The following is a 12,450-nucleotide window of genomic DNA, read 5'->3' on the forward strand; positions in this document are numbered from 1 at the left end:
TTTTGAGGTGAACCATAGGGCTCCGATTTGAAGGCTTGTATATAAACTTGTCCCTAAGGGTTGGGGTCCAGGTGGTATGTACAAGCATAAGGGATCTGTTTTCTGGTTTTAGTGTGGATGCAGCCAAAAGCTCATGAGAATAGCCATCTTCAAAAGCTCTTTGCTAGCAAGATTTCTGTGCTTTTGAACTGAACCTCAGCCCTTGTTTGACCATGAATCCAGACCCCAAAGTCAGCCTAAAACTAATCTGGGTCTGAACAAAGTGCCAGTCTCTAGCTTTATCCCCCTTTCTCTGAATTATTATTATGCATAGACACTGTGACAGAGGTACAAGTCTAAGAGGGAACATCTCTGCCACAAGGAACTACAGGTGCTTTAGGTACATGCATGACCGGACAGAGGACATATGTATGGTACTTCGAGATGGAATAAATGATTGTTTACATGCTATAGAACCATCTCTGGGATTCTAAATGTTTATGTGACTGACCTGGAAATCTAACCTGATGTTTCTGTATCCATTTTTGTCTTCCACTTTAAAGGAATTTTAGTGCTCATAGAAGTGAGAGGGGTTGAATGGTTCTGGCTAGGATGCCAGGACTAATGTAGGGTAGGCCCCTATCTTCCTACACACAGTTCTGCCACCCTTCCTTATGGCAAACTTTAAGGGAATTTTAATACTTTGGACCAATTTTACATCACCAGCTCCTTTCGCTTGGGCATGTTGCACAAGATCAAAAGTATTATTGGTTTCCCATCTGATATACCTCCAGTTAGGAGACTATACCATCACCCTTTCAGGGGAATGGACTCTGATCTAAAGGGCTTTTGTGGTAACTGCTAGGGATAGCAGGGAAGAAAATCTAATAATGTGTATTTTGGAAGGAAGCTTGTAGAAGAAGATGGCTGATGATTCTAATGAAACCCCCCTGGAGCAACCAGCAGGAGGAAGTATAGAAGGAAATGAAGCTTCAGAAGAAACTCCACAGGATGAACAAGGGGCTCAGGACACTGAATTACCCAAACAGGTCACCGAAATGCCAGCAGATATGCTAGTGGGTGATGCAGAATCCATGGACATTATGGAAATGGAGACCCAGCCCCCACCAACCACAGCGGACAATTTCTCTGTGGATGCTGCCACCCCTGAGACAGAAGAGAACGAACTGAGCATCACAACAAATCCACATGTGAGTATGGATATCATATAACAGACTTCCTATTGCCAGCTCCCCAGCTTGGATCCCTATGATGTCACAAGAAGGGTGTATTCCATTCAGTGCACCTTTTTATTTGTGATATTTTCTATGGTGTCTTTCATGCTCACTGAATCACACTGCCCTTGTATGGAGTTAATTAAAGCATCAGGAGGGTTAGATTCTATCTCTTCCATCCATACAATTCCACAGAGTCGGGCTCACAGGGTTCAATGGAAAATAACAGAAAAGGGAGACATTATTGTTTCCATTAGCAAATTCTATAGCTCAGATGAAATTCTATAGCTAAGAAGGAATTTCCATTCAGTCCCCATTTACAATCATTCATAATGTTCTTAAACAAATCCCTTTTCAGGCCAAAGCTTCCTCTGCTTCATATCAGTCCAGTCATGAATATGCTTTGAAAATTTGAGCCGTATTTTAATTATGAGTAAGGGAAACCTAGATTATCCATATGCTTCCATGAACTTTTGGCACTCATGGAGCTCAAAAACAACAGAGGCTAGAAACTCCAAACTAGGCTTGTTTCTGTGACAAGGTCCTGCACAAGAAGCTCCTAAAGAAGTTGTTGTTGGGTTAGAGGCAAAGTATGGTCACAGACCAAAAACTGTAGGAGACAGAAAACAAAGGTTAGAATTAGATGGTCAATATTCATCATGGCAACAAGTTAATGGTGGGGTCCCTCAAAGGTCAGTACTAGATCCAGTTCTATTTAATATGTTTCTTAACGATCTAGAAGGGGGGTGAGTAGTGAGGTAGCAAAATTTCTATTCTTGTTTTCCCTGTTAAATAATGCATATGTGACTATATTAGATTTCCTGTTGTTAAATGTGTAGCATGCCGTGCAGAGGATGTGCAAAGTAGCCAAGTTAAAATTCCTGGCAAATCCTTAACCTTTGCATTTCCTGATTTTTTATTTTATTTCATTTTATTTGCCAACCTTAGCATGGATTTGATATCTGTTCCCTGCAAAGCACCGGGGCCACCTATGACACTGTGAACATGATCAATAATGTTTTTGCATGTAACATAAAAAGTCTGGGGCAGGGAGCAAAATGTGTGTTCATCTGAGCTTTACAGTGATATGGAGAGTTGTTCAGGAATTCAGAAAGCTAGTCTAGGTTACTGGCGCTGCAGAGGAGAAGTCTCTTGCACTAAGAGCAGCGAGATTAAATGAAGGGACCCAGAGGAGGCCAGGACTGCATGAGCAGAAGGACCATAGAGTGGAGAGGAGAGACATTTTCTATCAGGTTATCTGGAGCAAATCCAAGGAGAGTTTAAAAACACACAGAGGAATTTATTGATGCCACAGCCCTAAAATGGGTTCTTATTTTATGGTGTGACTGGAATCCAAAATAGAATCGATCACGTTTTAATAACCAATAGGACTGAAGCATGTAGCTGAATGTCAATCCACTTCATGACAGTTGGATGAGTTACAGAGGTGGCAAGGGAGACAATGCAGCACGGAAGAGATTAAATACATTTTTCATTCTGCAAAGTGTACATCGCAGCCTTTATTTGTTTTTAAGGAATCGGGGGCTGATGTCACTGAAGGTCCATCAGAGAAAAGAGAAGAAACTGCAGCAATAACAGGAACATTAGAAGATATTGGAGAAGATGAACAGCAGGTACCCACAGAGCCGCAATGGGAGAGCAAGGCTCCTACTAGACTACCAAGCTCCACCAAGGTGGAGCAGGACATGCAGCAAATAGGCCAAAAGGCACAAGAGAGTGACCAGAAAAATCTGAGGGACAAAGACAAAGAGAGTTTAGCAGATCAGGAAAGCCAGAACATACAAGCAGGTGCTGAAATGAGCCAAGAAGAGACAGGATCCCTAGAAGCACCAATCACTGCCAGCTCAGCATCAGCCAAGGAGGAGTCACTAGTGTCCTCTGCCACCCCAGGCTTGTTGTTTGAAGAGGATGAGCGCATCAAAACACATCCAATTGTGAGTATTTTACAGAGTACAAAGCAGGGCCTAGGGAATGGGAAGTTTCATGTTAGTGAAAAAGACTACTTCATCCGTGATGAGCTGATCTTTTAGCTTCAGGAGAGACATAGTTTAGATTTTAAAGTTTATTTTTCTACTAAAAATAATGATGCATTTGTAGGAGGTTGAAATTAGTGTCAAAGGTTATTCTGATGGCCTTTTGCTCTGTCACATCTAACCGGCATCAGCTGCATTTTCAGTCTTCTGCCAATCAAAACATCTTTAATGGGTCATTGGGCAACATAGGAACTTATTATGAGAAGGGTTTTGCTCCAGTGTTCTTGGCCAGGTGTGGTGTTGTGTGTTTCTGTCCTTCTCCCTAAGGGTGGCAGGATATCAGTGGTGACTGAGGGGATTGTAACTGAAACATATTGGGCTCCTTTAGGATCACAGATGCTATCTAAAAGTAAGAGAGATTATGTTTTATGATAATTCTGTCACTGCTTGGCATAAAGAAGTAACTATGTTCCTTACAGAGTTTGTCTTGGGCATTTGGTTACAATAGCCACCTCCCTGTTTACAGCCTGCTTGATGAAGAGCACAGGGTGATTCTATACGTTTCCTCTCACACTGTTGTGATCCACGACATACTCAGAAACAGGCAATATCATCTACAGGTACAGAAACCCATTCCCAGAGAACACTCTTCCCACAGGTACTGAACCCCATTGCTAGAGAACCCTATCCTACTGGCCCAGAACCCCACTGCATTATCTGCAGGTACAGAACCCTGTTCTTCCAGGTGTAGAACCCCTTCCACAGCAAGGGAAGTGGAAGACTCACATACTGGGATCTAAAAAACATTCTGATGACCTTTTTGTCTGTCACATCTACCCAGGATCAGCTGCATTTTCACTGTTCTGCCAGTCAAGAGACCTTTAATGAGTCTCTGTTTATCTTCAGCTGACTTGGCTCCTTACTGTAACTTGGTATTATAGAGCTCTTCAGACATTTCTGATATAATGATACTGTACTTAACAGGGAAATATTTATAAATGGTGTATATGGCTGCAGAGTGCTCTGCACATTCTTGGGCTTGGTATAAGTAATAAATAATCCTATAATACACCTTATATTTATAATCAGGTACCTTATATTTGAACTATGAATTGTATCTGCACTGAGCTATAGCCTGGACAAAGATTTGTATTATTCTGTTATGAATTATAAAACGTATATAGCACTGTACATTTACTCTCCACTTTATACTTACGAGAAGTCATGTTCTGTTTCCTTCCCTAGACAGCTTACAGTGTAAATATGGCAAGACAAGACACAGGGCAACAAGTTCAGAGAGAGGGACTGAGGGGTTTATAGATGGGGTAAAGAAGGAAGTACTCCTGGATAAAGTGGGTTTGAAAGGGGAGAGAGAGGAGGACCTTGACAGATATGGACATGGAGGCTGTCACAGGTGCAATTACAGTATGTGCAGTTTAATTAGGCCTTTGCTAAATGATGGCTTTAAATAAATGTTGTTCCTAGATCTTTCAAGGCACGTTTCTTATTTTGACTCTCCAGGGTCACTCTAATTCTATTTCTTGTCTGTGTGTAAGTGAAGACAGGCGATGGATTGCAACAGCTGACCAGGGACCTGATAATCTAATCATTGTGTGGGATGCCTTCTCAGGGTAAGTTCCTAGGTATTTAGAAAGCCCCTGTTTGAGAACCTTCTTTCTTTCTTTTCTGTAGCAAATGCTCCAGATTGCTCAGGAGATGCTATTTTCTCAGCGTTCTGGGTAATCACCAAGTAACCTTTTCATGGCAGTGTTAGCAAAAACCAAAACTTAGACTCACAAAGCAAGACATAGGAAAACTTCTTGAGCCAATATAATAATTATTAAGCGATTTTAGCTTTTAGTTTAGACTGAAATAATTACATAGTCCAAGAGCGCAGGATGGAAAAATAGACCAAGCAGCCAAGAAGTAATGGCTTCAGTTTCAAATCATTCCAGTGCAGATGGGTCCACGTAAGATCAGTCAGAACTCCCCTAGGACAAGATTTTCAAACTCGACTGCCTTAAGGTTAGGGTCCTACATCCATAATTGGGCATCTAATTTTACTCACCTATTTTTTTTAAATCTTGGCTCTAGTTCTTAGAATTCTGAGTGCTCGGTGACATTGGCTGCTGGCTGTAAGCCCCTTCCCCACATTCCCAGTAACCACTGCTGCAGCTCCCTCCAGAATAGTCTCAATCAGTCCCCAAATATGCAAGGAGCAGGAGCTACCCTAGAAATGTCAAGGAAACCCTAGAAATATGCAACTGTCAATAAGAATTGTTCAGAAATTACAATCAGAAGAGCCTCTCAAATATGAAGCTAAACCAGGGCTCTGAAGGCAACACTGCAGCTTAGAACAGGACCCCAGATTCTGAGGGGAATGGGTGGGAGTCCTATGCGATGATCCTTTCAAAAAAGCAGCATTATAGGTACTGTAATTTCACCGGCTTTATCAGCACTATAGAAGCGGGATTCCCAGCCTTGCAGTGTCTGGAATCTTATTTGAATTAGTTTGTAACAGTTCAGGGTTGTTGTTTCTCCTCCCCCACCCCCCAGTTATGGTGAAAGGGAGCTTCCAAAATGACAGGTGATAGAATTTTGTGAAAAGGGTTGGGGGGGGGGGCGCTAAAATAACGTTGCAAATAGTTGTCACTGTAATTAGTGACTGTGTATGCATTGTTCTGCAGGATTCCGGTGCATACGATATTTGATAGTCACCCGGAAGATGGGGTTGGTGCTATTGCTATTTCCCAGGATGCTAAGTATTTGGTAACACTTGGTGCTGGCAAAGTACAGGTAAAGAACATGTTTTCGCCGTTGCAGCCTGTAGAGACTGAACCCTGCGAATTTGCACCAGTGTAACTAAGAGGAGGATATGCACTGGAGTCAAATTGGGAGGGTTGGACTTTGGTTTTACAAAATCATGTCAGCTGGGTTTTGGTTTTACTAACTCAGAGGTAGTTCAGATCTGGATTTCATTTATCTTAAAGCTACAAAGTTCAGAAACCTGTATAAGTCAGGATAAACGATTCTGACTTTGACAGATCTTTAGTTGACCTGATTACTAAACTAGCAACTAGCAACACCCAGTCACCTTACATTTCAGGCAGAAAAATAACATGAATTTTTTTGTTAGTTTCTGAACATATTGTCAATCTGCTCCAAGATGTGACTAGTGGTATAATGTGAGGCCTAGCTAGCAGGAGGATAATGGGAGTTCCCAGCAAAGTCAGTTTTGCTATGCAATTCACACCCAATATCAATGCCACAATTATGCCAGGGCTGAAGCTAGAGGGAAGTCATACTAAATGCTAATGCTGTCTCTCCATCCTCCATGTACACAACTGGAAACCATCAAACTCATGTTTGCTTGAGTTCACCTGAGTCGGGATTAGAACCCAGGCCTACAGAAGTGAAAAGCTAATGCCATAACCTCTTGCATTATTCTGTACCTGCAGGCCAATCTTCACTGGCAAAGGGCCAGGTTTAAACATGGTTCAAATTTAGCTGCAGCAAAACTGATTTATAACATGGTTTTGAACAATCTGTGGGAAGCAGAGCCCAAACTCTGTTGGTCTCAAGTTCAAAAAGTATGTCTGACTGCAGGCCTGACCATGCTGGATATTAATTTGTGACTTTGCATACAATCAATATCTCATATAATCGATTTTTAAAAATTCCATACTAACCAGCAAGACCCTACTGGCTCAATTCTGCTCCCATGTTCCCACATGCAACCCTGCTGACTTTACTGGAGGTCACTGCAGTTTGAATGAGCAGGATTAGGCTCATTGAATTCAATAGTGCATAGAAAATCACACTGATGTCACTTTGCTTTCCCCTGTCTGCCAGAGAGTTTGCATTTGGAAATGGACTTCACCTGAAGAGAAACCTATGTGGAGTGTAGAATTGCAACCTGCATTTGGTTATCAGGTGAGTGATGCTAATTGTTAAAGGGGCTTAGGAGAGTGGAAACAAACCATTGTTAAACACAGTGTGCCTGATTTGCACGTTAAGGCATTCCTGCACTTGGGGCAGGAACAGGCCTGGGTGGGGGACAAAGATGTTGTTGCATTCCTGTATTCTGAGGTTGTGCAGAGCCCTGTGCAGCCCCCAGTATATGTTAGAGCAGCCCCAGGGACAGTATAACTTACACTCTGCTTCCTGCCCTGGCCTTCTATGAGCCCTGAGAATAGCAATAGACCAGTGCACTTCAGTCATGCCTATGACTTTCTGCACCATCTGTAGTGACCTCTCGGCAGCAGGTGCAAAGTAGAGCCCTGATGCCAGCTTTACAACAGCCAGGGAGGCATTCCTCAGGTAGGGTGACCAGACAGCAGGTGTGAAAAATCGGGACAGGAGGTGGGGGGTCATAGGAGCCTATAAGCCCCAAATATCGGGACTGTCCCTATAAAATCAAGACATCTGGTCACCCTACTCATAGGGTCACACTCACAAGGCCTTTTGTATCCACTTTAAGGCTCCTTTACACTGCCAGAATGACATAAGAAGGCCTTAGTGAAACTGAGCATCAGGCCCTATGGGTCAAATTCTCTGCAGATTAACAGAGTACATGTCTCATAAGAATGGATGTTGTGAAGCACAGCACGCTGCCAGGCCAGAGCATTAAAATTGAGAGGTGTAAATGTCATAGACTGGCCAACGTGAATTTTAACCTCACTTTAACGTTTTAATTTCAGAACTACATTGTTTTTAATCCAAAAAATCACAAGGAACTAGTCAGCAACAGTAAAACTCAAGTTCTATTTTATCTATGGGTAAGTAGACGTAGGAGTTAATGTGATTTTGTAGTTGTTGTGCCACAAGAATAATTCTGGGAGGGGAAAAAATTCTCCCAACGTTCTAAATACACTACTTTAATACATAAAAGGGAAAAGCTGAGCATACGGAGGGATGGAGACGTACTGTGGCTCTGTGTTCTAGAGAGGCAGCATGGCCTAATGGAAAGGGCACTGGATGGGGGCTTGGGCAAATCACTTAACCTTTCTGTTTCCCCTGCAACCCATTGTTTGTCTACTTACTGTAAGATCTTCAGGGCAGAAGATTTCTTTTTTACTATTTGCACAGTGCCTAGCACAATGAAGCCCCAATCTTGGGTGTGGCGACCAAATGCTACTGTAATAATAAATAATAATGTAATGTTAGTGCCCAGATAACACAGTGATGGGCATGTTAGAGCTTCTTTTTTGATCAAAGTCCATTTTAAAAATTATCATCTTTATGTGGAACAAGTTCTCTGTTTTTCTCCTCAGGATAGTAGCGGTTTGCAGTACAGCGCTCCTCATTTAACTGACAGAGTGAGTATTGTAGATGGACTGTACCACTTTAGCTGGTTTGCTTTTTTTCTGGCAGTGACGACCAGTCTGTCTTACTAAATAAGCACAATGTCCTGAATGGAGTGAACTTGCTAAGTCCCTCCACATCACAGTGTATCCCACAGTCTCTAGTTTATGCTACTTTGTGATTGTTATTGTAAAGTAACATTTCGGACATTGGTTGATTGTGAGAGGCTGCATGGCTCTCTAGGGAACTCTGTGGCGACTGGAGGGGACAGTCTGTGGTTGCTGGGAGGAGAGGTCAGGATGGGACTCCCAGAAAGAGCTGGTCCTGTTGCATCTCCTGCTGCAGGACCTTCCTCCTCCTGCCCGCATGACAGATTTGCCTCTGCTGGGTCCTGCCATGGGGTGGGGACAGTCACTTCCTAATGTGGATGGAGCTGGGAAGCAGTTTCGCACTGAAGAGACATGTGCTGCCAATAGCCTGTTTGTTTCCTACAATCAGATTTGTGATTTGTGAGGTTATTTTTTTCTCTCCGTTAGTTTCAATTAATTTTTGAAAACTTTGCAAGGGTAGGTTAGTTTGTACTTTACAGAGAATGCCATGCGGGGTCTCTTTGCTTCCTTTGCAGACTTTCAACAAGACGGTGGGACACTTTAGTCAGTCAGTTTTTCATTTTGGCAATTTGCAAGCTCTCACAGCCACATCAGGAGGGAAGCTGGTCGTGTGGGACGCAGTCTGCCCACCGTCCATGCCTGCCAGCTTGTGTGTAAAACCACAAAATAGAAAGGCTATTAAGCTGATGTATGTGCAGAAAGATGCCCTCACTGTGCTTACTGCATCTGACAGGTAATGGATAAAATAATTTCCTGTTCTTGAGCTAATGTGGGCATTTAAAAAGCCAGTGTGTGCGGCTGAAATGAAAAATCAATGTTCAAACTGGTTTTTGCATTGTTTGTTCTGCATACATGTATTTATGCTGAACCAAATCCAGAAGTTTTCACCAAAACAAACCTCCAATTGCTGTCAATGGTAGTTTGCCTGGGTAAAGAATAGGTAAAAATTAAGTAAGGGCCTTGTTATCTTTTAATGTATTCAGGATATTGAACTGGAATGAAAACAGGATTCTCCTGCAATGTATAAAACTCGATTCTCCACTGCTTTGTACATTCTGTAGCCATTACACCTGTGCAAAGCAAGTACTATCACCTATTGTGACAGTATTCTACACCCACTTTGCAGAAGCATCAGTGAGGACACAAGGTGCAAGGCAGTAGCAAATCAGGCTGATCGACACATCACAGGATCAGGGATATCCATGTTAGCTAGTGAGGCCAAATGATGGTGTGGGGTCTCTAATATAAGGTTCTAGTGGCATGAGTTTGAGATTCTCACATTATTCATACGTGGCGAGCTATGTGGCTCATCTCAAACAAGTGACAGTAGAATCTTTTTGCATCTCTACACACTATCATATATTTTGCTTATGCGAAATTTTAAAGAGACGTTTAAGCGAGGATTGCTTTTAGAGTTCAAGGGTGTGTTTTCCAATGCTCTTAGCAGTGATCTAACTCTGCTCCCAGGAGGAACTTTCTTCATAGGGTGCAGATTTGGGCCAACACTGAGCACTTCTGAAAATCACATTCTAAATAATATTATAAGTAATATTTTCTGTATTCTTCCACATGCAAATCCAGGTGGCTTTAGTTAATATACTGGGTACAGAACTTGAGGCCGCAGACAAGTTATTAATAATAATAAAAACATATAAAATATATTTTACATACATTCCAGTGTTGCAGTTTTAAGGTTCAATACTTTGCATCCTTCTGAGACTGGATGAAAAGGGTCAAATTCACTGCTGTTGTAAGAAGGAAAACTCCACTGACTTCAGTTGAGTTGTGTCAGTTTTCACTGGCAGTAAATTTGGCTGAAATGCTCCTTATTATGTGAAAGCTGAGAATCGCTGCCCCCTAGTGGGATAAGGGAGACATTTGTTGCCCTAACAGTCATGAGGTACCAGACCTTAAAACCATCAATGGTCTAAAATGAAACGATAGAGAAACTCATAATTCACTGTGTTGAATAGTAAAAATAAAGGTCTTACTTAATATACACTATCAAAATCTGTGAAATCTCCCACCCCATACCTAATCAACAGGCTCCACGGTTGTCCACTAATTGCATAGGTTCAGAGAATGGATTAATTTGGGCTATCGGGTGAATTATAAGAGCAGCTTCCCTATCTTAACCAGTAGAGGGAACTGATACACACTGAAGTCACAGAGGATGTTTTGCCAACTTTAAAATATTTGTTGGCAAGCCATGCAGTGATACTACTAGATGCTTAGCTCTAAGTGCTATTATGTATCAACCATCTATGTACTTTTTAAGGATTGCTAACTGGAAGTTAATACCTATCCTAAATAAATAGCTAGTACTTAATTGTTTACACTTCGAAAGTACTGTCCAGACATTAACTGACCCTCACATCATTCCCTGTGAGTGAAGTAAGTTAAGCATCATTATCCTTGTTTTATAGATGGAAGGACTGAAGCACAGAGAGGTTACATGATTTGCCCAAGATTGCACATCAAATCCATGGCAGAGTCAGAATTAGTACTCAGGAGTTCTTGGTTCCTAGTCCAATGCTTAGATCTCTAGATAATGCCACCACCTTACGTAATGAAATTAGTCTGTCGGTTAAGCATGTGTTTAGCAGCTTGCTATACTACTATGGAGTCTTTAGATACCAATTCTTTTTCCCAAGGCCTTGTGTCTAGAGGTTAATGCAAAGGACGAGGAGTCAAGACTCTTGGGCTCTATTCTTGGCTGTGTCATTGACACGTGTGGTTTTTGGGAATTCATGTAATCTCTCTGAGCTCCATTTTCTCATCTATAAAATGGGGGATGAAAATGCCCTGCAGCAGTATTGTGAGATATAAAAGCCTGATTCTGATCTCACACTAGTTCTACACCAGTGTAACTCCACTGATTACAATGAGTAGTTACTCTTGACTTACACCAGTGTAAATGAGAGCAGGATCAGGCCTTGTGAAGCGTATTCCTTCATAAAAATCCCTAGAGTAGTGCAGAGCATTAGGCTTGTCTAAACGAAGAGTTTGAGGCAAGCTGGGGTGTAAATCTACCCCATACAAGCCTGCTGTGCTCCAAGTGTCTGCGTGGACCCTACTGCCACATGCTAGAAGTTCAGTAGTGTGCTTTGATATACCTCTGCTTTGAAACAGGAATAGATCAAAGTGCATTAGGGAACTGTTTGTGAGCAGCAGCAGGATTAACAGGGATACTTAGTGCACAGCACACTAATGCAGTGTAGATTTACACCCTCGTGCACTAAACGCTTAGACGAGCCCTTAGTTCTTCTGGAGCGCTTTAAAAATGTTTTTTGATTAACCAATTCTTGTCCTTCCTTTTAGCTATTTTGTAACTTGTGATGTCAAAGGTCATATTAAATTTTATGATGGCCAGCTGCAGCTTGTGAACTGGTACAGCCACTTTAAACTGGGACCCATCCAATCCATTTCCTTTTCAAAAAACCCTCCCAGTCCTGCCAGCAACAACTCAGACTACTCCAGTTCTTGTACTATGAACGGTCAACCATTTATTATCAGGTGAGAGTCCTTCAGTGGTGAATCTAATCAACTGATTAATAAGAAACTGTTGAAATATTCAACTAGTGGTCGACAGATTTTCTTTGTTGTGCTTTGGCTTTACCAGAATGGATTTTAAATCCTAAATCTAGTTGAGTTTAAAATTGTCAGTACACATGGTTCAGATGTTAATATACAATATGATGGGTAGGCGAGGTTGCCCATTGTACTGTCTTTTCTGCAGGAAGGGCTGCAGATATTCATACTGGTCATCCTGATGCTGAATCAAACCTGTCCATCACAGACAAGGGGCAGAGGGCTGTCCCCCTGCTA

At 42.0% G+C, this 12,450-nt stretch overlaps 1 protein-coding gene across 1 annotated transcript in view; it reads left to right on the forward strand.

The window, feature by feature from the left end:
* Positions 1–902: 902 nt before the first annotated feature.
* The window catches only part of CFAP251 (cilia and flagella associated protein 251), a 29,437-nt gene continuing 17,889 nt past the window's right edge, over positions 903–12,450 (forward strand). Inside the window, exons 1-10 of the mRNA XM_077835152.1 lie at positions 903–1,190; positions 2,750–3,169; positions 3,688–3,828; positions 4,730–4,839; positions 5,896–6,004; positions 7,061–7,141; positions 7,909–7,986; positions 8,482–8,526; positions 9,138–9,355; positions 11,944–12,138. Of these exons, the coding sequence (XP_077691278.1) occupies positions 903–1,190; positions 2,750–3,169; positions 3,688–3,828; positions 4,730–4,839; positions 5,896–6,004; positions 7,061–7,141; positions 7,909–7,986; positions 8,482–8,526; positions 9,138–9,355; positions 11,944–12,138 (1,685 nt within the window). The remainder of the gene's footprint in view (positions 1,191–2,749; positions 3,170–3,687; positions 3,829–4,729; positions 4,840–5,895; positions 6,005–7,060; positions 7,142–7,908; positions 7,987–8,481; positions 8,527–9,137; positions 9,356–11,943; positions 12,139–12,450) is intronic.

Source organism: Eretmochelys imbricata, chromosome 15, assembly GCF_965152235.1.
Source record: "Eretmochelys imbricata isolate rEreImb1 chromosome 15, rEreImb1.hap1, whole genome shotgun sequence".
Classification (NCBI taxonomy): Eukaryota; Metazoa; Chordata; order Testudines; family Cheloniidae; genus Eretmochelys; species Eretmochelys imbricata.